The 27,002-nt window shown below is 33.2% G+C and overlaps 1 protein-coding gene across 3 annotated transcripts in view; it reads right to left on the bottom strand.

Moving 5' to 3' along the window:
* The window catches only part of TMEM131 (transmembrane protein 131), a 216,343-nt gene that overhangs the window by 102,965 nt on the left and 86,376 nt on the right, over positions 1-27,002 (bottom strand). For 2 of the 3 annotated variants that reach the window (XM_031959112.1, XM_031959113.1), the window contains exons 3-4: positions 15,324-15,364; positions 3,513-3,563 (exon numbers count right to left, since the gene is read on the bottom strand). In XM_031959112.1, coding sequence (XP_031814972.1) covers positions 3,513-3,563; positions 15,324-15,364 — 92 coding nt within the window. The remainder of the gene's footprint in view (positions 1-3,512; positions 3,564-15,323; positions 15,365-27,002) is intronic. The other variant, XM_031959114.1, reaches the window with a different exon arrangement.

The following is a 27,002-nucleotide window of genomic DNA, read 5'->3' as shown; positions in this document are numbered from 1 at the left end:
ACCACCCATGTTATTCTTTACCTTGTATTATATTTAAATGTCTTCATGCAATATCCCCCAAGAAGAATGTAAGCTCCTTAGGAACATGTGCTACTCATAGAACACATTTTATTTAATTTTTTTTTCTTGGTATTCCCATACTTATACTTAGTATAGTACCTTACACAAATCAGGTGTTTAGTAAAAGTTGACTGATTTGAATTTATATTACATTTATCACTAGCATAGGTAAAATTGTAGACTTGAGATGGCATTTAGAGTTCAGGGTATAGCAAGTAGGTTAGTATGATTGGAAAGCAGAATGCATGAAATAGGTGCCACAATGGGATCATATTACACATCTTCCATCCTCCCTCCATTCAGTGCTCTACTCTAGCCAAATTGTATCACCCATTGTCCCCCCTTACATACCCTGTGCTTTTCTGACTCCATGCCTTTGCTCATGTTGCTCATTCACTATTTCTGTAGTCCTAGAATTATCAGAAAGATTAAAAATGATTTATGAAATAAGCCTGTAACTAAATAATAAAGGGTATGTACAAGAATAGTATTCCTTAGGATTATCAAATTTTAGAAAATAATTTCATGCAAATCATGATGCAATATTTTTACCAAATAAGTTAATGAGATTGAATCTTTTCAAATACATCTCAGTTCACAGCTTTCTTCAACTGTTATGCCAAAATGGCATGGATTGATTAAAATTTCAGCTTGAAGATGACCTTAAAAACACAAATCTAAGAAAAGTAGATATTTATTTAGGGTCACAGATAACTGAAGTATGTTCTTTTTAAATTCCATGAAAACTGATTCCATTAAATTTTTAATCCTTAGATTGCATTAAATTTTCTCATTACCTACAATGTTTTTTTTCCTTGTAGGAAGAAAGGCAGATTTGGGGAAAGATTAATGAGTTCAATTTTGTACATGCTGAGTTTGGAATGACTTTGCAGCACTCAGGTGAGGAGATCCAACAGGCAGTTGGTGATAAGGTAATAGAACTAAGTAAAGATGAGAACTATCTATGTAAATCTGGAAGTCCTATGTACATAAATGAAAACTGTATCTGTTGAAGTCTATGAGATCACTAAGATACAGAATAGAGAGGAGACCCAGGACAGTATCCTAGGATATATTCACATATATGAACAAATACATATGATCATACAGCATTAGAAACTGAAAATAATCTGCTAGAGGAACAAGAAGAATCTTTGGAAAAAACTATGTCATAAAAATCCAAAGAGAAGAGGGTGAACAAGATGAAGGTTCTGACAGGGCAAAATAAAAAAGTCAAAAAGGATAATAATTATGAAAAGATCATTGGATCTAGCAATTAAAAAATCACTGTCACATCTTCTAATTACATGATCAACAAGATGAGGAGTAGATATTTTCTCATTTTCTCAGATTCCTATGACCACCCAAATTTCTAAATAGAAATAATGTGTCAAAGATAAAATAATTTCAGTTATTTTTATGGTCTAGGATGGTGGTGTCAAACTCAAGTAGAAATAAAGACTACTAATGTATATATAAAGATATTTGAAAGTCACATATCACCTTAAATTTTAAAATGTGATGTCTCTGTTTTATTATTATATTTTTAATTATTTTGTTAACTATTTTTCAATTAGATGTTAATCTGGTTTGACCTCATTTGGGAAGGTTGTAGGTTGACACCTTTGGTCAACAAAAGCAGGAATCAAAAAAATTAAAAAAAGAAAACAAAACTCAAATCATGAAAAATAACTTCTACCCTGAGCTGACTTGGTTCCCAGCTACTACCAACGCAAGGTTACACTAGCAGATACAAAGACTTGACACTGGCTGTGCAACGAAACAGATGGTCTCTATAAAGAGACTTACAACAAAACCCAATCCCATATCCTGCTTCCCTCTTTTCAGTGTCATAGAGACCCAGGGCTCTAGGCTGCAGAAGACTCTTCATGGCATGACAAACAGTGCCACAACAACAGAGTTCTATGCTGGAAAAAATCTCTGCAGTAGAAGAGAAGAAGGGTAGGATGTATGTTTGAGCTCAAAATAGAGTTTAGTCCCAATTACTCTCCCTGCCCCCGAGCCCCATTTCTCTTCACAGTCTAAGAAACGCAAACTACAAAAATAAACCTCATATCATCAGTATGAGAGCACTCTCAACTTTCAGTGCCAGGTCAGAATTCCTCACAGCACACCCTGTGTGTAAGAAGCCTGTGAGAGAGAGCCAACGTGTCTCCATACCTGTCAGTCAGGAAGAGACATAGGCTAGTGAATCGTGAATTATGCAGCATAGCAAGAAGTTAAGATCTCTGAGATGCCGCCTCCACCACAGGGAAGGGAGTCTGAAAGTGAGTGTTAGGAAGAAATAAGGGAAGAAAAAATACCTGAACAACACCTGAAATCATCAAAGATATCAGAAAGAAAACTCCAAGATCATGAACATGAGAAGATAAATCAATAGGGTAAACATTAAAAAAAGAAGGAAATGTGGCCTCCAAACCCACAGAACAAGTTCATATATCTATGAATAAATACTGCAAAACCAAAGAAAATGATCCAATACATGATAAGGATTCTGTGGAACTTGAGGAAACATGGAACCATAAGATACTGTTCTTGGGTGGTTAAGAAGAGAAATGAGAATATGCAGAGCCCTACACAGCAAATTTAATGGCATAATGGAAAAACTAGAATATGCAATTTAAAGTCTAACTAATTAAAACTCTCTGGTCTGTTGTTTATAAGATAAACATTTTAAATACTAATATGTATGTATAATGGAAAAACTAGAATATGCAATTTAAAGTCTAACTAATTAAAACTGTGGTCTGCTGTTTATAAGATAAATATTTTAAATACTAATATGTATGTAAAAACTGACGATAAAATGGAAATATTGTATTATATTTCTAGTGAATCCAAAAAAATAGGAGGTACAATCCTAATATCTAATAAAGTTAAAACAAACTTTCAAAAATAAAAAAGAGTAAATAAGAAAACTATATTATGTTGAAAGGAACCATAAGCAACAAATCAGTATCAATAAAAAATTTATACCCTCCAAATTCACCCCCCAAACCCCACTAATTGAGCTTCAAGAAGAAACAGACAGTAACACAGTAGTGATAGATATCAATGCCCCTCCTTCAGTTTTTGATTTGGAATAGAAAAAATTCCTGAAGAAACTGGACTTAAAAAACTTATGACATCTTTAAATGGGACTACTAAAAAAATATGTATTTCTCATCACTACATCTAACATTTACAAAAAGTGACCATGTATTAGGACAGAGACATTGCAAACAAATACAAAAAGGAAGAAAAACTAAAAACATTCCTTACACACAATGACAATAAGTGTTATCACTGGATTGAGGACCAGAAACAACAAAAAAATCTCACAGATTCAAATGGAGATTTAACAATGAAATTCTAAATGATAAGCAAGTCAAAGAACAAGTTACAGAAACAAAAATCACGTGAAAGAAAATGACAATGATGAAACAACATACCAAAATTTCTGGGATGCAGATAAAGTAGTCCTCAGGGGAAAAATCATATCCCTACAAATATATATTAACAAAATAGAAAAAGATTAGATTAATGAACTGAATATGCATTTGAAAAAATAGAAATCCAACAAATAAACTGTAAGTATTAGATGATAAAATTAAAGGAGAAATAAAGAATTTGGAAAGCAACCATAAAAATAAGAAAAACTAAAAGCTAGTTCCTTGAAAAGATTAACAAAATTGACAAACAGCTAATTTAATTAAAAAGAGGGCTGAAAAACATCATAAAGTTGAAAGTGAACAAGGTGGATCACACACCAAAAATAAATAAGAAGAATAATCAGAAAACATCATCCAAAATCATATTCTAATAAAAGTGGGAACACAGAGAAATAGAGGTATGCATTTAAAAATACAAAATACTTTAACTACCAAAGATTGTAGATAACCTAATCTGAAAGAGAAAAAGAAATAGATCTAATTGTAACAACAACAACAAAAATTATTAAAGGAAAAAGCTCCTAGTCATAATGGATTCATAGAATTCAATCAATTCTTTAAAGAACAGTTGGTTCCCATACTTCACAAATTAGTCTCAAAAATTAAGAAAGCACATTATAAGAATACTTCTAGGAAATAAACATAGTCCTAATGCCTAAACTAAGGAAAAAATTAAAAACACAAAACCAAACACACACACACACACTCATAAGCCAATAACATCAAAGAACATTGACTCAAAAATTTTAAACAAAAACCTATCAGAAAGATTACAGCAATTTATCCAAGATGTCATGACCAAGTGGGATTTAAACCAATGATGGAAGGATGGTTTAACAACAGGAAAGAAATTAACACAATTAATATTAAGGCGAAAAGGTCCGACACTATATGATCATCTTAGTCAATGCGAGAAAAGCCTTTGAAAAAAGTAATCTTTGTACCCTTTTCTGACAGAAACCCTACAAAGTATAGGTACAGAGAGCCCTTTCTGTAATAACACAAAAAACATCTACTTAAAACCAAAAGCAATTATGATGTGTTATGGAAATATACTAGAACCTTTATCAGTAAATATAAGAATGAAGAAGTATGCCCACTTTCTCCACTATTATTTGGTATAATCCTGCAAATTCAAATAACAGCGGTGAGACAAAAGAAAAAAAGTTTTTTTTTATTTTATTTATATTTATTTATAATATTTATATTATTTTATTTTATGCCTTTTGCATAAAAATGGGTATACAGGAAATAAAACTAACCCTATTTGCTGATTACAGCGACAGGGAATCAGCATAAATACTGAGACAATAACTTAAGCTAATTTACATGCTACAAAATAAAATCCTAAATCAACATTTCTATAGAATAATAAATCACAAGAAGCAACAAAAAGGGAAACCCTATTCCAAATATCTAAAAATTCATCAAATATCTGGGGACTAACCTATCAAAGAATAACAGGCATGTCTAGTATATCAAGAGAAATGATTTAAAAAAAAAAAATAGAGATCAAGAGGGAATGGTGCTTCCTGATCTGTAACTATAGTATAAAGTAGTAGTCAATAAAACCACCTACTATTCAATTTAAACACGAAATCAGTGGGATAGATTAGAGAAAGGAAAATCAGAAAGGAGGAAACTCAATAATCCAATGCTTGATAAAGTGGAAAACATAAACTAATTATAAAAACTGCTGGAAAACCTGGAAAGCAGTCTTTCAGAAATTAGGCTTAGAATAACACTTTATACCATATTCCATAATACATTCTAAATGAATATACAACTGTAACAATCAAAAATCATACTATTTTAAAAAATTAGAAAAAAAATAGATCACATGCTTCTCACAATCGTGGATAGGAAAGAGAAGGAGGAAATAAAAAAAATAAAATAAATAACTGCATAAAATTGAAAAGTTTCTGCAGAGAAAAAATAAATATAGCTAAGATAAGAAAGAAGTGGTGGAATGGGGGAAATCTTTGTAACATATTGTGCATATATTATATTCATTTGTACCTATCATATACATGCTACACATGCGTAATTAATATATACATATGTATAATATCAATAATAATAATAATGGCCAACAATTATATAGCACTTACCATGTGCTAAACACTTTACAATTTTTATTTCATTTGTTCTTTACAACTTTGGGAGATAGGTGGTATTAATAATATTACTGTTTTACAGATGAGGACACTGAGGCAAAAGGAGGTTAAATGACTTGCCCAGGAGCATACAATAAGTATCTGAAGCTGAATGCCCTATTTACTGTACCACTAAAAGCCATTTCCTAAAAGAAATGAACAAAGTTCTCAAAAGAAAACTACCAAGTATTCACAAACATATAAAAAATGTTGTAATTTGGTGTTATCAAATTCAAAAAGAAAGGGATCCTAGTGTTATGTACTGACTTAGAAAACCACAAATTAATATTTTTTGTTTCACTACATTTTTAAAATTTTCATAAACATTTCTCTATTATCTTTAAATCTTGTTCCTGCATCACTTTGGAGTTTTATAGGTCTCAAATTTGATAGCTATGCTTGAAATAACTGATAAGAAAAATGTAATCTAAATAACACTGAGTTTTCACCTTTAACACCCTTAACACCCTACAAAATGGGCAAAAATTACAAAAAAGCATGTCAATTTTTGAGGAGTGGTATGTAGAATGTGACAAACATACTAATACATTATTGGTAGAGCTGTGAAATGGCACAACTGTTTTGGAAAGCATTATAGAATGATGCAAATAAAATAACTACAAAGTTCCTACCTTCTTGCGAACCAGAGACTCATTATCTATCAATAAACATTTATTAAGTATGTATCAAACACTGAGCTAAGCATACAAAAAGAGGTAAAACTCAGTCCCTGCTCTGAAAGAGCTTTTGATGTAATTGGGAAAAAGAGGGATGAAAATGTGGACAAGCAGAGACAAAGCAAGCTACATCCAGGCTAAGTAGGGAATAATTAATAAAGAGAAAACAATGAAATTCAGAGGGCTGGGGGAAGAAGGATTCCTGTAGAAGACGGGATTTTACTTGGGACTTAAAACAAGAGAATGGAGGTGGCAGTATCAGAGGAAAGGGGATGGAATGAAAGAATCCAAAAGGCCTCGGCCAAAGCTCAGATATGGGCAAGTGAGAGAGAGTGAAGAATGGAGATGGCCAGCTCTCTACAGTGAGGAAGAAAGGGGAAAGGCACTTGGGGGGGCCCAGGGGATAGATGCTGGATCTGGATTTAGGAAGATTCATCTGTGTGTGTGTGTGTGTGTGTGTGTTTTTTTTGTTTGTTTGTTTTTTAAATAACACAGTAATGGACCTCGAGTTAAGAAACTTTAGTATTTAAGAAAAGAAAAAAGACTAAAACTCTAATTGGATTAGCAGAAATACTTCAGAGCCAAGAACCATCTTCTAGGGAGGCATTAAGTCTGCCAATAGACAAATACTTTTGAAATCAGGACTAACTCCACCTTTAATACATCAATAACATCTTCATTTTCAAAAAGCAATCAAAGTACTGCTTACCCTAAAATACCTAAATTACTTAAAATATACATCTACCACTTGTTATTTACAAATTACGGGAAGTGACCTTGGCCAAGTCATAGATCCACTCTGGGACTCAATTTCCTCAACTGTAAAATGAAAGATTTGGACAAGGCTTCTAAATTCCCTTCCAGTACTAAATCTATAATCTTATAAATTCCCAAAATAGTTGCATACAACTATTCTCTTTGAGTTAGTAAAAATTTCCCCTAAAACATGAATTATTTTATTTCATTACAAACTGTGCTTTTAAAAATAAGCATATATAGATTGAAGTATTTGATAGACTTCTTAAAGAGTATATATGGAAGAATTAAATACTCAAACACTATGTTCCCTAGTATAATGTACCTTCAAATGTATATTTAAGAGGAAAATGTCTTAAAAATATTACAAGGATTTAAAATACTTCTTGTGGGAAATTCTTCTGTAATTGTAATGGAAATTAAATGGAAATCATGATTTGATATCTAAATATATGCTATTTCAAGAACATATATAATGCACAAAGCAAAGAAATTCCTCAAATCACAAATTCCAAATAAATCTCAAATAATTCCAAATAAATATATCCATGAAAATAAAAAATAGAAACAATGGAGAGGTTTGGCTCATCAATGAATCAATGTCTTCTTTTCTGTGGTCGACCAATTCCCTCATTACTTATAGAGCAGGACATGAAGAAAAGAAAAGTCACTAGCAACCCCACTCATCATACCTTATTCTTTGGTTAACACTCAGAGCCCAAAGAATTTAAAATCCTCAGCACTCATCTTAGAATTAGCCAACTCTTTTATGTGAATGCATTCTGTCATCAGGAATGATCACTTAATTGGTACTTCTATACTTGTCAGCAGCACAATGATATCTGGTGTTCATAATCATGCCTCTGAGGAACTTTTTGAAGCAAAGATTTATATATTCAACCTTTTTTTGTGTTAAGTATAGCTGACAGCAGTCTGAAGTCTTTGATAATTGTCTAGCATGCAATATTTCTTTATATAATCTTCTCTTTGGCTTGTAAAAGTCCTTCATACCTTTCACACCTTTCAGTCTTCTTACATCTTTTTTTTTTTACATACTCTTATGATTCTGTGACACTGGATTCCTTATTATTCTTCCCACAAGAATCTCCATCTCCTGACTCAATACAATTTCATAGATTTTCCTCCATGCTTGGAATTCTCCACCTCCTGATCTCTGTGGCTAGGCTTTCTTCATGTCTCAGCTAAAATCCTATTTTCTTCAAGAAGGCTTTCTGTATTCTCTTAATGTACTTGTTCACATGTTGACAGTGGGGGTAAGGGGGTAGCTTTCTTTGTATTCCCAGAATTCAGCATAGCACCTTTCACCTAGTAGGAACTTAATAAATGCTTGTGAATAAGACCTGACTTGATCTTGCAGGTCTAAGTGTCTTGGACAATATTTAACCATTAATATCAAGTACGGTATAAAACAAGAATATGCTTTAATAATGATATTAAATATAACAAACATTATTTAGTAATATACCAATGATAAATATAATAATAAATCTTAAATACATATTTGTATGTATGCTTGTCAAAGGTATTCATCGCTTTGATGAATGAAATCCTAAATATTCCAAGTCAAAAGAAGGACTAATTTGCACATGGAATTATGCTAATTTATGCAAATCCTAGGAATAAGAAAGTCTCCTGAATGAGATCTGTAATTGTGCAAAGAAGTTTGGTCTGTCTAATGACATAGGAAAGATCAAAGTAGATGGAGAATGTCTATTGTCCAGATTTCAACATGCTTTTGAAAGTATCTCTGGACTAAACTATATAGATGGACAATTAGTTGGGCCCAGAGTTGAACACAAGAGTAAAAGTGGATTAGACTGCCTTTGGAAAACTGCTAAACTCCTTTACTGATCACGTTTCCCATGAAAACAAAGGCCCAGTTACATTTAAAACATTTTTTACATTTTTTTTTTTTAAAAACACTGAGTTCCAGATTTGCTCCCTTATCCTCACCTCCATCTCCCCATTAAGAAAGCACATGTGAAATTCAAAAACATAAATAAAAAAACATTTACATAAGTCATTCTGTGAAAGAAAATAGATCTCCTCCCACACCATGTTCTTCCCCCCCCCCCAAAAAAAATTAGAGACAGAGACAGAAAGAAAATGACTGCTTCAATCTTATTCAGACACAATCAGTTCTTTCTCTGGGTACTGACAGATTTTTCATCAAAAGTCCTTCAGAGTAATTGTGGATCACTGTATTGCTGAGAATAGAAAAGTCATTCACAAATGAACAAATCGGAACATTACTTTGTACACAGTACATTTTACTTTGCTTAAATTCATGGAAGACTTTTCAGGTTTTTCTGAGAGCATCCTGCTCATCATTTCCCAAAGAACAATAATATCCCATCATAATCACATAAGCACATTACCTTTTCTCCAAGTACATTCCTCTCACACTTTAATTTCAATTTTTAAAAAGTTATTATCCCTTCATATTCAACTTGCATCTGTGCCGTCTGGTTGTAATGTACTCCTAATTGCCATAATAATGAGAATGTCCTAATGAGTTATAAATACCATCCTCCTATGTAGGAATGTAAGCAGATAGCTTTATTATTAAGTCCTTTGCTATGTTCCTTTCCTGATTAACTCCTCCTGATTCTCCCAAGTCCTGTATTTGAAAATCAAATTTTCATTCAGCTCTAGTATATTCATCATGAATGTTTTTCACTGAATTTCCATTTTTCCCCTAAGGATTATTCTCAGTTTACTGGTTTTAAGTGATTCTTGGTTATAATCCTACTTTTATTGCTCTCTGGAATATCATATTCCAAGCCCTCCCATCCTTTAATGGAGAAGCTGCTAAATATTGGATTATGTTGACTATGGCTCCACTATATTTGAATTCTTTCTTTCTGGTTGCTTGCAATATTTTCTCTTTGACCTGGGAGTTCCTGAATTTGGCTATAACATTCCAGGAAGTTTTCATTTTGGGATCTCTTTTAGGAGGTGATTGATGGATTCTTTCAATTTCTATTTTACCCTCTGATTCTAGAATATCAAGACAGTTTTCCTTGATAATTTCTTGAAAAATAATCTCTAACTTTTTTTTTTTTTTGATCAGGGTTTTCATGTACACCAATAATTTCTGGTTGAGGCTGGATCTAGTTCTGGATCTGAGACTACACAATGATATCATAAACATTTTCTATTGGGCTTCTAAGTTGCCTTCAGCTGGAAAAATGTTCTACTCTATCTTTTTGAGTGTTCTGATGTTCAAAAATTTCTTTAGAGTCATTATTTAAAGGAATTTGGAGTAGTTTGGGAGAGAGGTTGGATGAGTTCCTGCCTTTACTCTGTCATCTTGGCTCTGCTTCTCCTCAGTGAGCTTTTGTATTTCCTTTCCCATTTGGCCCATTTTGCTTTTTAAGGCATTCTTCTCATCAGCTTTTTAAACTTCCTTTTGTACCACTCCATTCTCTTCCATGGCCTGAGACCAATTCTTATTTTTCTTGGAGGCTTTGGTTGCAGGAACTTTGACTTTGTTTTCCTCTTCTGAATGTGTTTTGATCTTCTTTGTCATCATAATAACTTTCTATGATCAGAATCTTTTTCTGCTATTTGCTCATTTTCCTAGTCCATTACTCAACTTTTAACTCTTCAGAGGGTGTGCTGTCCCAAACTTCAAAAGTTTTATGCACTTGTTTCCAGAGATACTTCTAAGGACCTGAACACAAGCACTCTTTTCTGCCCTGGAACTTGTAAGAGGTAAGAGGTTCTCACTGTAGCTGGGAAGATCTAGTGTGCAAAGCCACAGAGTCTTTTCCTCACTGCCAATAAGGAGGTCTTCTGGGAGTTGAGGCCTCTAGAAGTGCCACTGCCACCACTAGCCACTCTCACTCTTGGTCTGATGGTTTCTCAAGGCCTACTGACAAACTTTTTCTAAGGACCTTCCAAGACCTCTGAGCTGAGGTACTGCTGCTGATTTAGAGGCCCTAGATCCCATTCCTGCTATGCTTGGGCTGGGTCTGCAATGGGACTGCATGCTGGACTCCCATCCTGGAATCATAGACTTTTCCTGATGACTTAAGTTGTCTTCAGCTGGAAGACGGTCTACTTTGTCTTTCTGTTCTGACTCTCTGAAACTTGTGTAGAGTCATAATTTAAAGGAATTTTGGAGCCTCAGGCTCCGATTTTCAATATTAATATGTAATTATTGTTGTTATATTTCAGTGTCATGTGGACTACTGCCTTTAAAAGAACTAAAATAAGTATCACAGAGGGCAATGGAGAGGGACATGTGAGGGTGAACAGGTTACAAATTTACCATATAAGGAACCCTGAAGGATAATTAGTTAAATATTTATTCTTTTTAAAAGGACCATATACTTTGTGAATTATCCTATATGAAAATTGTATCTTATATACTATGTCATCCTTATAACCATGAGCTAGCCAATGCTAGCCACCAAAATTAGAAAAGAGTTTTAGGTGAATCAAGATAGAATGGAATTTTTTTTTTTTTTAGTATATACCTATTTTCTAAAGCCAAATGATTTTCCAGGTTATTCATGGCTTTCTCTGCTCCACTTTAAGTGGCACAGGCAATAAAATATTTCTTTTAGTACATGAAGATAACAATGGTATATAAATAAGATAATGTACTTCTAGTGGCCAGTGATGTTTATGGATTTGTGATCTTCACATACACAGAATGGTACCAATCACAAGAAGACTGACTGGACAAAAGGAATGCAATTGGTAGCCTTGTAAAAAGGCAAAGTTAACTTGCTCAAAGAGCTAAACTGTTTGAGGGAAGGAATTATGTATCTTTATATCTGCCTCTAACACTTCCCACACTGTTTTACAATAATAGCATGTACTTGATAAAAGTTGACTAAATAAACAATGACTATGGGGCTCAAACTTTTAACATGTTAGGTTCCTAGCCAATTAAATTGTCACAGTAATTTACCTGAAGAGGTACATAGTACTGCCTCACTGGAATGTTGTCATAAATATCTTGTTGCCCAGTAAGGTAAAGTAAACAAATCAGGTTAAAAATAGAACCTCACATTCATTATAATTTGAAATTTGGTGCTTTCCTGAAAGCTATTATGCTATGTGATTGCTATAAAATGTGTTACAGTAATCAGATACAAAAGATTATTCCCTGCTTACTTAAATCTACTTTCAATAAGTAATATTCTTCCCCCCTCCCCAAATACTTGATTCTATCCTTTAAGACAAGTGCAAGTTTGTGTAACTTTTGCATGAATGAAAAATTCTCGAGAAGTTTTGGATTTTTAAAAAATTTGACACAAAACCAATATTGACAATATTGCATCTGAAAGAGATTGATACAACATTGTCATTGATATTTTCTATCCAAAGTTTCCATCTGACTAAACTCAGAAAAATACCAAAGACAAAGAAGTCTTGATGTCTCAAATGTTTTTCTAATTTTTCTTTTCTAAAATGCACTGTACTAAGTGCTACTCCTGGATTTTAGTCCCACTACCTGACAACTTGGTATATTGGGCATTATAGTTAGAAGATAAGTATGTTCTCATTTGATCTTCATAATAGCTTTGTTAGGTTAGGTAGATAGTATCAGACAGATAACTTTTCTAGGATTTATTTTCTTTTTTCTACAATTTTAACTTAGAATTATTTGGGAATTGAAAGCCTTGAAAAGAGAAGAAAAATGAGAGAAATTATGTCTTCAAATATCTGTAGAGATGTATCATCCCAGTCATTTATAATTTTCTTCTTTAAGCACTCTACGTTTCTATCCAACTGGTCAGTGGGTATTCTCTAAAATAGCCTTCTATCACTCATTTCTCCATCATATCTATATTTTAGAATGCTTGGGATCCTGAGAGACTCAGTTTAAATGTTACATGTCACCTCCTTTAGGAAAAGAAACCTTTTTTGGCTCCTTCAGTTATTGGGACTTAGCAGTGTTTGTATTTACTTATCAATGTATATCTTCCTTCTTACCGCTCCCATGTATCCAGCAATTAACAAATTGTATTACAGTTTTAAGTGCTTAATATATATTTGCCAAACAGAATTGTTATAGTCAATTGAGTGATTAGAATTATTCTACTTGGTCCCTACATACATAATCTGAATCAATAGAGTAGAAGATAGAGTAAACCAATTAGAAAACTAGAATTTGGGCTTAATAAAAGGATGAACTTCTTAAATGTACTTTCCTTGAGAGACAATGTTTTTTGATACTAGAGGAGATTTATCACATGTTGGACCAGACTATTTCTGAAACTCCTTTTAAATAACTCTGGGATCCTACAATCCTAAAAGGACAACTTTAAAAAGTTGAAAAGCGCATCATGGAAAGATGACTATACTAACTAAAGTAAAACAAAAAGATCTAGGACAACAATATATACAATATACACGTATCTTTGGACTGCAAAGAAAAAATAGAAACAACAACAAAAGAAACTGAATTCTATTGTAATTATAATTAAACTTGGTCCCAGAAGTACTTCCTTCTCTTTTAAGGAAAGTTGGGGGACTATGGGTGAAGAACAGTAAGTAGTGTCAGAGTAGAAAAGAAATGGCCACTAATCCATATATGTGCAGACTATATTCTGACTTTGTTTTAAAAATATAATATTATCTATAGTTTATTGCGTTTCTGTTTATTTTTCTAAAAAATTCATTTTTAATATGGTTCAGTTAGGACTTAAGAATCCTATAGGCTACATACTTGACATCTCTGGTATAAAATATTGCATATACTATTAGACTGTTGATTAATTTTGTTGAATTATTTTTTCTTTTCTTGTTTTCATTTCTGGTACAAGAGGACTCTGTAAGTTAGAGATGAGGTAAAGAAAATATAAAAGCAGAAGACTGTTGCCTAAAAATTTTTTAAAAGAAGAAACAAGTTACCTATTAAGATCATTCTTTTGATTACATTAACTTTTAGCTAATATTTTAAGAGTCATGATAAAGGATGATAAAATTTCATAACATAGAATATGTTTTAGAATTAAGATATTAAAATTGGGTAAAGGAGATTTAAAGTGTAATATTTAGGAAATAAACTTGACTGGGGCTAATTTTCTTTGAGATCAAAGATTATCTTTGTATTGCCACTAGCATAGCACAGTGCTTTCTACATAGTTAATTAAGTACATAATAAATGCTTCATTCAGTCAATCAGATTAGTCCTCTATTGCAGAATCTTTAAATGCATAGGAAACATATTCCTAAAAAAGAATATGCAAATATCGGGTCATCTTAATTGGAAAACTGGCACCAATAAGCAATATTTAATCAACTTTTAGAAAATTAAATATGAAAGAGGTATGGAAAAAAGACATGTTGATCCATTGCTGATAAAGATGTATCCAACTGTCATGAAAAGTTTGGAATTAATTTTAGGAAAATTAACAAATTATTCATACTTTCCAATAGATCAGTCCTACTATTCAACTTATATTTTGACAAAAGTCCTATACATATACAAATAAGGGAAGAAATACTATGTCATTTAAAAAAACCAAGAAACAAAATGTGTTCAACAAAATAAATTGTGATATGCAGATGTAATAGAAGATTATTGAGCCATAGAAATGACAAATATGAAGAAGACAGAAACAAACTCAGAAAGTTAAATGGTTTTTCCCAAATTATACAGACAGGTCAATAAATGAAGCAGGACTGAGGTATAGTTCTCTTTACTCAAAATCCCTGCTCTTTAAACAAATGTTTAATGGCAATAACAAGAACTGGGGAATTATAAAGATGTGCCTCATAAACAAAAAATAATATTACTGACTGTAATCATTAAAAACATTCCACAGAAGAAATCCTCTTGTATCTATATGCAATTATATTCACAGTGAAAAGATTTGAATGTGTGCAAAATATAAGGCTTTCATAGTACATAAGACTTCATTAAAACATTTTTTTGACTCACTGTACTGATGCAGTATTAAATAAGAAAGAAAGAAAAGGGAGGGAGGGAGCAAAGGAGGGAAGGAAAGGAGAGGGAGGGAGAGGAGAGGGAACAAGGGAAGGGGAAAGAGAGAGGGGAAGGAGAAAGAGGAGAGAGGAAGGGAAGAGGGGAAGGGGAAGAGGGAAGAGAGAGAAAAGGGGAAGGAGAGAGGAGGAAGGGAAAGAGAAAAAGGAGAGGGGAAGGGGAAAGGGAAGGAAAATGGTGGATTTTCTAAAGTATCTGAAAGCTTAATGAAATTCTTTTATTTAGTTCTTACCTTTTCTGCTGATAGGAACTGAGCCCAATTGTTGTCTCAGTCTGTAAAAGGAACAATATAAATAAGATTGAAAACAACATTTTAACATAATACAATCAACAGATTATTTAAGATATAATAATTAATCTTGCTTTTGTATCTAACTTTGTATGACTTTAACGTAATACCTTATGTAATATCAGTCATCAAGTTTGTGAATTTAGCCCTGACAGGGGTAAACTGAAAAATATAAATAAGAACAAAAGACCCACTTCAGCTCATATTGTTTACATACAAATAGGAAATTCATATTAATAAACATTTTATCTATATGAATTAGTACTATTACATTTGAAACACCTTTAAAGTATATAGACAAATAAAAATATTCTGAGTAATGGTAGCCATATTATTTTCAAAGTCAAATAAGTATAAGAAAAATAATCTCATCACAATCATCATAAAACATAAAACACAAAAGGCATAAAACATCAGTGCCTAGTTTCATTACCTTTCTCCTCACTGAAAAGATTTTTGATTTTAAGGACAACTGCTTATTTCTAAGAATCAATCTGTCCTCAAAGATTTTCCACCACAGAAGATATTCAAATAAATTGGACACAAGGTCTAGAGGTTTTCCTTTAGGGAAATTTCCAATGTGAAGTAACTCTGGTACCAAAATTTTATTAATATACACGATTTAAGGGTGAAAATCTTTTAAAAAAAAATGCTTGTTTTAATTTATAGTAGTATTTGTTTATCCCATGTTATTTCATAGTCACATTACATCAACTATATAGAAAGTAAAGCAACTTCATAGTCTTGTGTACTATGAATTTATATAATTATATATTATATGTAATCATATATATTAAGGAATTAATCATTCCTTGTATGTATCTGATTTTGCTCTTATATTCCCCAGAAACTAGCAATGTCTCATAAGTAGAAAGCTAGCGTTGGCTGAAATGAATAATTAGTTAAATTATCACCCTTTGATGCTGATTATTTAAGGGACAATGAATTTTTTTTTAAATTTTCTTCAATTACATGTAAAAGCAGTAACAGGTTTTTTAGATTTTAAGATTTGATTTCTAAACAAGTTATACTCAAAATTACATGTAATTCAAACCCCTCATTTTCCTCATTTGTCCCTTCCAACTCTAAAACAACAATTTCTATCTTGAGTTCATCTAGTCCAATCCATTTGTGAGCAAAATGAAAACCTGGGTAAACTATAACTTACTCTATTTTGTTTAAAATCTAAAACTAATTTTTAAATGATATTTTTAAGATATCAATAAAATCTGTAGTTTGTATTATGTGCATATTCCACATGAAGGTCATCAGACCTGAAAATATAGTCCTAAAAGGCAACTCTGTTTGATGTGCCAGGACTTTTAAAATATATATTACCAATAACTATCCTAATATTTGATAGAATGTGACAAGTGAGAGAGGTGTGTGTGTGTGTGTGTGTGTGTGTGTGTGTGTGTAAGTGTTGCCCATTGCCTGGACACAAAGGACACACACTTTCAAAACCATACCTATGAACAGCTGTTCTCCTTCATTTGTGAGGAGCAATAATGGTTTGGTAAAATTATTTCTGTGAGATAACAATTTTCTTCTGAACTCACTTGTATTATACCTATTAAGTAGTTGCCTAACAGCAAGACTGGTCACATTTCATAAATAGAGAAACTGAGGTCTAGGTTAACTAAAAATTATTTTACCAAGGGAATATAACAAGCTAAAGACAGATGGCTAGAAATGAAGATAGGGCATTCATTTAGTCCTAGTGAAAGATCTTTCATAATTCAACAAATCAATGAATGAACACTACTAAGTGCTTTTGTGCGGTTAGGCACCTTGCTAATAATTAGCACTAGGGACAATAAAGAAAGCAAGAGTGCCTTTCCTCAAGGGTCATTCCAATGGTGGAAACAATATGAAAATAATTATGCTACTTATAAGATATGTACATTTGAGATAATTTCAGAGAGAAGGCATTATGGCATTAAGGGAGTCTAGGAAAGATTTCTTGCTACTAGAATATGGGATTTTAATTGAGACTTGAAAGAAGCCAGAAACATTAGGCAACAGAGATAAGGAGAAAAAGCATTCTAAAGAAATTTATATTTGATCTTGGAGGCAAAAGAAAATAACTGGACTTCATGGAATGGGAGAGGAGATTGTTTGTGACATGGTTAGATTTGCATTTTAGCAAGATTATTTCCTAAAGGCAGACTAGAGTGTGAAGAGACATGGCAGGAAGATCAAATAGCAGGTTACTACAATAGTCCAGGGATGTGATAATGAGAGACCGACAATAGAGTAGTGGCAGTATCAAGGAAAGGAGGTCTATATTAAAAATGGTACTAAGTTAGAAACAATGGGACCTGACAACAGGTTTATATAGGAGAAGGGTTAATGTGAGAAAGAATGAGGAATCAAGAATGGCCTGTAGAAGAATCCTGCATGACTGGGAGGATAGTAATTTGATAGTAATAGGGAATCCAGGAATTGATGGAGGACTTAGGGGAAAGAATTATGAGATCAGTTTCAGGCATGTTACATTTGAAATGAATATAGGACATTCAATGTGAGATGTCCAATAGAGATTTAAAATTGTAGGTTAGAAAAGAAGGTAGGGCTCAATAAATATATCTAAGAATCATTTATATAGAAATGATTGTTTAATACACAAGAATTGATAGGACTACTAAGCAAAACAGTATAAAAGGAAAAGAAGGTCCAGAGCATAGCATCAGGGAACACTCACAATTAGTAGGCATGATTCCAGCAAAGGTAATAGGTTTATTTTGTTTCATCATTTAACAAATCGGTGAAAGAGGATTTATTAAATGCTTAGCAAGGAGTTAGACTCAGTGCTAAGCAGAGGATAAAAAGTAAAAAGTCCCAGCCCTCAAGAAGTAGAAAATCTTCCTTAAAAATAAGGCAAAAGACAACAGAGGAATTTTGCCTAAGCTTATTTGAAATAAGGATTTTGTTTTTCTTTTGGGGGGAGAAAAAAAATAAACATTGGATAACTGAATGCTGAATATTTCTTTTTCATTAAAAAAAGGACATCAATAAAAAAGAGGACATTCACAAAAACTAGGAAAAATGCTTAATGATTTGTCTAAGGTCACATTAAGTAGTAAAGGAGCACAGTCAAACCCTAAATGCAAGTCTTTTGTTTTCATAACCATCACTTCTTTCATTGTACCACACTGTCTATCCAATTACATATCACAATCAGGACACTAGACATCCTCTGAACACTTGATTTTTCCTACATGGATAATAGTAACTTCACACATACAGGGACAAGAGTGCCAGGCCTGGAGTCGGGAAGACCCGTTTTCCAGGCCCTTTAATACATTAACTTTTTTTTTTTTTTTTTTGGCTGAGGCAATTGGGGTTAAATGACTTGCCCAGGGTCACGTAGCCAGGAAGTATTAAGTGTCTGAGTTCAAATTTGAACTCAGGTCCTCCTGACTTCAGGGCTGGTGCTCTATCCACTGCGCCATCTAGCTGCTCCTTTAATCCATTAATGTTGAAGCTGAGAAATCTTGTATGATCTCAACTGTGGCCCCACAATTTTTAAATTACAGTGGTACCTAGGCACTCTTCTACTTTGAAATGTGGTAGATTTCATACTTGACACATTTCAATGAGAAAAAAATGCTTCAGCACTTGATAGCTGCTCATCACTTAAGTGTACTTGGTGGAGGAGCAGGGATGTAAGGTGGGCCAGATATGCTGCCTGGACCTACTCTCACTGCTACTGCCCTTGATCATGGGCAGCTTCTCTCCAGTGAAGGTTACAGTGTGCAGGACTGTGAGAGGAGAGCCCACAATGCTGAAGTTTTGTGCCTGGGCAGCGGTGGCAGCACAAGCAGTAGAAGTAGTAATTCCGGCCCAGGACCCAGGACTCCTGGTAGCCAGGAGTCCTTGGTGGCAGTCAGTCTTGGGCAGCAGAGGGCTCAGAACTATAGCTTCCTTCTTTACCTTCAGGCCTCCCCTCCCCAAGGAAGCATGGATGACGTGGGATTGGGGAAGAATATAAAGATTTCAGGCAGGCCTCTCAGAAAATGAGTTGGGTCTCTGCAGCTGGAAGCCCAGCTTGCTCCTTTGGAGAATTGGGTGGGAAGGGATAGTTGGGCTACAAACTCGATATGTACTCATGAGAAAAATTCATTCAGTACCCCTCAGTTTCAACCCTCATCATGCCTTTTGGAATCAGATGAGTACTGAGGTATCTTTGTATTTCTTTCTGGCTACTTGCAGTACTTTCTCCTTGACCAGGGAACTCTGAAAATTGGTTCTAATATCCCAAAGAGTTTTCATTTTGGGATCTTTTACAGAGATGATCAATAGGTTCTTTCAATTTCTATTTAACTCTCTGGTTCTAAAATATCAAGGAAGTTTTCCTTGGCAATTTCTTGAAAGATGTTTGTTTAGATGTTTTAAATGCTTTCTTGAAAGATGATGTTTACATGCTTTTCTTTTTAATCATGGCTTTCAGGTAATCCAATAAATATTAAATTACCTTTCCTGGATTTAACTTCTAGGTTAGTTGTTTTTCCAATGAAATATTTCACATTTTCTTCCATTTTTTTTTATTCTCTTAATTTTGTCTTAGTGTTTCTTGATGTCTTACTGAGTCATTAACTTCCACTTGCTCAATCCTAATTTTTAAGGACTTATTTTCTTCAACGGACTTTTGTACTTATTTTTCCATTTGGCCAATTCTACTTTTTGAGAAGTTGTTTTCTTCAGTGGATTTTTCTGTTTCCTTTTTTCATTTTTTTTCTTCCTTTACCAAGCTGCTGATTCTTTTTTTTTTTTTTTTTTAACATCACTCTCATCTCTTTTCCCTTTTTTTTCTTCTGTCTTGTTTATTTTTTAAATCCTTTTGAGTTCTTTTCAGCAATTCTTTTTGGGCCTGAGACCAATTCTCACTTTTTTCTCTGAGGCTTTGTATGTATGCATTTGACACTGTTGTCTTCTTCTGAGTTTGTATTTTGGTCTTGCCTATAATTATAGCAGATTTTTTTTTTTGTCTATTTCTTGCTCATCTTCCAGCCTATTTCATGACTTTTATGTTAAAAGTTGGGCTCTGCTTGGATATGGGCACTGTCCTATGCTTTTGAGTGGGGCCATGAGGCCTTGCCCTTGGGCTGTGGCAGGGGCTGGGAGCAATGGGGCTTCACCACTTGGGAATTATGGAGCTTTGTTACTACCTTACAAAACGGGCCACAGGTCTGCAGAGCACTGCAAGTCCCACTGACTTTTAAGTTGTCTTGACCTGAAAAATTATGTCAACCCATTCTTTTTTTTTTTTGGTTTTGTCACTCTAGAATTCGAGGCATTATTTTATAATTGTTTGGAGGTGAATTTGGGAGTGTTCTGGTAAGTTCCTTTCTTATTCCATATTCTAGATTGTACCCTTCTAAGGTATTTGTTTTCAAAAACAGAAAATAATTCAGACAAGCAAGAATTTAAGAATCACCAGACTTACTGAAAACCATGACCAAATAAAAAAATCTGAATATCATATTTTAAGAAATCATAAATCAGTGGAGACCCATCAGAGCCAAAGTAAAGTAAAAATGAAATAGCAAGCATGAACCAGTCACCACCACTTGAAACATTAAACTTATAATACCCAGGTATGTTAAAGCCAAGTTTCAGGGTTTCTAAGTTAAGGGGAAAAATTATCACAAGCAACCAGAATGAAAAAAACTTTATTCATTTTAACTTCATAACATCATTTGTATACATTCTCTTCTCTTTACATAGCCATCACCCAAGTTCGGATCTCATCCTTTTCTGCCTGTATCATTGCAAGATGGCTTTCCTGTCTCATCTCTCTCCACTCCAATCCAATTTTCACTCAGCTGCCAAGATGGTTTCTCTAAACCATAGGTATGACTATGTCTCATCCTTGAAAATCAAGAAACTGCAGTGGCTACTTATTATTTCAAGGAAAAAATATAAATGCCCTTGGCACTCAAAAGTTCTTCATAAACTGACTTCCTCTTCCCATTCCAGTTTTCTGACACCTTGCTCTCCCCCTCCATTCACTCTATTTTCTGGAAATACTGACCTACTTTCATTTACTTACACATGATACTTCATCTCCTGACTCTATCGCAATGGACACATTCCTGGAATGCTCTGCTTCTTGGTTTTCTGGACTTTCTTCAAAACTCATTTCTTTTAGAACCAGATTAAACTAACAAAAATAGAAATAAGAAAGAAGCTACATACCTGAAAAACATTTAAAAAAAAATCAAATAGGCTAAAATCTCTGGCAATACTGAATGGGAGTAATAAAGAACATAGATATTTTAAGTTTTGCACAGCACCTTTACAAAAACTAGTCCTATCCCAAGGAACAGAAGCTTCTGAAAAAAGGAAGAAATTTTTTTAAACATCTTTATTGATCACAACACAATAAAAATTAAAAATGAAAGGTCTTTAGTGAGAAGAATTCAAACTTAAATGGAAACTAAATTTAATTCTAAAGAACTAGTAGAACAAAGAGGAAAGGATATTTCTATTTCATCAAAGACATTGTAAAAATGATGAGATATAGAAGTTTTAGAGTACAGTTAAAAAGTCTTCAGGGAAAATTTTATAGCAATGAACACTTCCATCAACTAGACAGAGAAAGAAAAGATCATAATATAAGTATGGGAGAAAATAAAAACTAAAACGTAAAAAAAAGTTTTTTCTATCAAACACAAAAATAATACATTTTAAACTAGAAGAAGTAAAACCAAAGTAAACCCCTACACGGAATTGATACAACTAGCAGCTATTTTTAAGAAATGCTAATAAAAAAACCCATTAGCTAATTTCATAAAAAGGAGAATCAATTGCCAATGTAAAAAATGAGAAAGGATAGTTCATCATAAATGAGCCAGACATCAGAAATGATGTTGACCAATTATATGCCCACAAAATTGATAACTGAAATGAAACAGAAACTTTATATAACTTAATTCCATAAAAAAAATTGAACAAGTCTTTAAAGATTTCCTCCCCCAAAAAGTCCAGAAAAAGATGGACCTGAGCCTACAGACCCTTGGAACTGGACAGAAAATACCAATGGGGACACCAAGTCAAATTACTTCTCTAGCCTAGGGTGTAACAACATACAGGCTGGACTAATGGGTTGATTTCCAATGTTTAACAATAAACATCAAATTTTGAAACCCAGTAATTTTAATACTAAATGTTTGGAAAGATATTGACAATATATTCCAATAACTAGTACTTTCTGCAATGAAAAACTGTTAAAGGGCTTTTCAATAAGATCATGGAAAAATCAAGAATGTCCCATGATTGTCATTGTATTATTTGATACAGTTTTTTTTTTTTTTAATTTAATAGCCTTTTATTTACAGGTTATATGTATGGGTAACTTTACAGCATTAACAATTGCCAAACCTCTTGTTCCATTTTTTCACCTCTTACCCCCCACTCCCTCCCCCAGATGGCAGGATGACCAATAGATGTTAAATATATTAAAATATAAATTAGATACACAATAAGTATACATGACCAAAACGTTATTTTGCTGTACAAAAAGAATCAGACTCTGAAATATTGTACAATTAGCTTGTGAAGGAAATCAAAAATGCAGGTGTGCATAAATATAGGGATTGGGAATTCAATGTAATGGTTTTTAGTCATCTCCCAGAGTTCTTTCTCTGGGCATAGCTGGTTCAGATCATTACTGCTCCATTGGAAATGATTTGGTTGATCTCATTGCTGAGGATGGCCTGGTTCATCAGAACTGGTCATCACATTGTATTGTTGTTGAAGTATATAATGATCTCCTGGTCCTGCTCATTTCACTCAGCATCAGTTCGTGTAAGTCTCTCCAGGCCTCTCTGAAATCATCCTGTTGGTCATTTCTTACAGAACAGTAATATTCCATAATTTTCATATACCACAATTTATTCAGCCATTCTCCAACTGATGGACATCCATTCAGTTTCCAGTTTCTAGCCACTACAAAAAGGGCTGCCACAAACATTCGTGCACATACAGGTCCCTTTCCCTTCTTTATAATCTCTTTGGGATATAATCCCAGTAGTAACACTGCTGGATCAAAGGGTATGCACAGTTTGATAACTTTTTGGAGCATAGTTCCAAACTACTCTCCAGAATGGTTGGATTCGTTCACAACTCCACCAACAATGCATCAATGTCCCAGTTTTCCCGCATCCTCTCCAACAATCATCATTATTTTTTCCTGTCATCTTAGCCAATCTGACAGGTGTGTAGTGGTATCTTAGAGTTGTCTTAATTGCATTTCTCTGATTAATAATGACTTGGAGCATCTTTTCATATGACTAGAAATAGTTTCAATTTCTTCATCTGAGAATTGTCTGTTCATATCCTTTGACCATTTTTCAATTGGAGAATGGCTTGATTTTTTATAAATTAGAGTTAATTCTCTATATATTTTTGGAAATGAGGCCTTTATCAGAACCTTTGACTGTAAAAATATTTTCCCAGTTTATTGCTTCCCTTCTAATCTTATCTGCATTAGTTTTGTTTGTACAAAAACTTTTCAGTTTGGTATAGTCGAAATTTTCTATTTTGTGATATTTGATACAGTTTTAAAAATGCTATCTAATACCAACGAGATGTGGAGAAATCTATTTAATAAGCAAAGGCAAAGAACCAATTAAAGTGGTGCTTTATTCAGGTTATAAGATTTATATATAGAATCTTAAAGATTTAATTAAAAAACTAAACATTAACTTCATGACAGTGGCTAGATGTAAAATAAACCCCCCAAAATCATCAGTATATTACTTATGAAGCCCCAGCAGAAACAAAAGAAGAAATTCTTTAAAAACAAGTATAGAATGAATATATATACAATATTAAGAAATACACTTCCCAAGATGCAACCAATACAGGTAACAACTATAAAATTTTACAAAAATACATAAATAAAAAAAATACATAACTTAAACAACATACTTAAATAAAGAGAGCCATCTACACCCAGATACTCTCTTCATCACAAGATCATTGAAACTAGCCTCAATCACCTCATTGTTGGAAAGAGTCACGTTCATCAGATTTGATCACAGTATAATATTGATGTTGTCATGTACAATGATCTCCTGATTCTGCTCATTTCACTCAGCATCAGTTCATGTAAAGTCTCTCCAGGCCTTTCTAAAATCATCCTCCTGATCATTTCTTATAGAATATATATTCCATAACATTCATATACCACAATTTGTTCGGCCATTCTCCAATTGATGGGCATCCATTCAGTTTCCAGTTTCTTGCCTCTACAAAGAGGGCTGCCACAACATTTTTGCACATATGGGTTCCTTTCCTTCCTTCAAGATCTCTTTGGGATATAAGCCCAATAGAGACACTGCTGGATCAAAAGGGATGCACAATTTGAGAGCTTTTAGAGGATAATACAGACAAAATTCTTATTGGAAAGACAGGCATGCAACAGTTGTAATCTGTTGGGAAAAAATCTTCACATTGATAAGATCCATTTGAATTTTTTGAGCATAATGACTAAGAGTCCAATAGTGTAGAGACCATTCCCCTAGATCCCAGCTTCTTAAACTGATATGCAACCCCATGTGAGGGCTCATAACTGAATGTGGGAGGAAGAATCATAAAATTATGATTTAATATCTATAAATGTTTAATTTGTATATCTGTTATATGTAGTTATATATCCAGAGTATATAAAAATTTCTCGGATGAAAAGGGATCATGAACAGAAAAAGTTTTAAGAAGTCCAGCCCTAGATCACAGGCATCTCTAGCCAAAGAGTCAAATTTCTGCAGTATAATATACTATGACAAAGTTATGGTAAAAATATTAGAACTCAAGGTTTGCTTCCATAATGGATGACTTTGTAGGCTAAGTGCTATAATCATCAAACTCTAGATAGCTGGGAACTACTACTATTGCTGCTTGGTTTTAACACAGTAGTACAAGAAAATCTCCGAATTAAGAGCTGCTAAGACCCTAGAGGAGGCATCAACTATAACTGAAACTAGCAAAGTCAAAGTCAAATAGAAAGTGTAACTCACAGTCATAGTGAAGCTAAATTCAAATCAAAATAGCTATCAGTTTTATCCCAAACATAATGGGGCAAAAATTTCCTTGACAAGTTAGTTAACCTGTCTCTGCTTAAAGACCTCTAGTAACAGAAAATTCATCACCTCTGTCCACATAACCCATTCTACTGGAAGAAGATATGAGGATGGACCTTTAATACATATAATTTTTTTTAATATATGATTTGAGTTCATAAAAACTCTTGGTCTTTGCTTTATCCTTCATTATTCCTGAGTCAGTGCTTTCTGAAGGAGACTTTACTTTTCTAATTGTATCTACCTACCATTTAGAGATCCAACAACTTCATTTACTAAAGGTAGAAGTAAAAATAAATTTACAACTATGTTTAGAAAATTATGGGAGTTTAACAAAAATTAGAAAAAGAAATATTCTTCTTTTTAGGTGGTGGAGTAAATAGAATAAAAATCTCAGTTTGAATCCAACCTCAAGACACTTATAAGTTGAGAGACCATGGGCAAGTTACAAGCTTTCTGTGCCTCAGTTTCTTTATTTGTAAAATGGAGATAATGGCACCCACTTTTGTAGGGCTTTTGTGAGATGTTTTGTAAACTTTTACGTACTATATAAATGTTAACTATTTTTAGTTCAGGTCATAAATATTCTAGGAGGACCAAGTAAGCCTGAAATCTTTTTCTCCAAATATAGCTAAAGAATTTTTGATAGTAAGCTCAGAGGTCAGCTAACATATTTCAGAATTCTAGAGCTGGTAGGAACTTTAATCATCCAGTCTAATTCCCTTACTTTATAGATAGACAACAGAGGCAACAGGAACATTTTGAATTGATTCTTATCAGCTTCTGGTCTATAGAACAACATAATGCAGAGATTATAGGTAAAAGGATAGCAAAGAACATGGAAAGGGCTTGCCTGGCATGAAATCAGTGAGGCAGTAATTAAAGAACCAATATATGCAGTTGTATGGGTAAGAGATTTGGTTTTCTTTTGAGCAATATAATGAAAGAGACAGAGCATCTAATTCAAAATCCTCTTCCCTTCATTTCTCACATAATATAGGGAAGTTTAATTACTATCCCATAATCTATTCTGTATTTTTCTTACCCAAAATTTACAAAATGGAAAAGGAATCCATTAAAGGGCAGACTAAGAAATTTAATATAAAGAAATGACCAAGTAATAAAAAAAATGAAAAATATGATAGTTTACACAAATATATATATAGATAGATAGATAGATAGACAGACAGATAGATAGATAGATAGTATGCATGCACATCTCTCTATCTAGAGTGTATGTTTATTTAATATCAATTGTAAAAAAAAATTATATAAAAAAATTTCAATATAGGGAATAAAAGCAAAAACTAGCTTGAATTTTCAAATGTTCCACTACTGAAATTACTCTCTAATGCAACCTAGAAAACCTCCTAAAATTATTTTACTTCTTAAATGAGAAATTTCTAAACATCCTTAGAATGATAATGAGTGAGTAAGATTTAAGAATAAGAATTTGGTACTTCTTTCTTCAATGGAGAGAGAGGAACCAAATATTGGCACTGCATTACTGTTGTGTGTGTATATGGGGGGGAGA

The sequence above is a fragment of the Sarcophilus harrisii genome, chromosome 3, assembly GCF_902635505.1.
Source record: "Sarcophilus harrisii chromosome 3, mSarHar1.11, whole genome shotgun sequence".
Classification (NCBI taxonomy): domain Eukaryota; kingdom Metazoa; phylum Chordata; class Mammalia; order Dasyuromorphia; family Dasyuridae; genus Sarcophilus; species Sarcophilus harrisii.
This window is presented reverse-complemented; position numbering and strand designations above follow the sequence as displayed.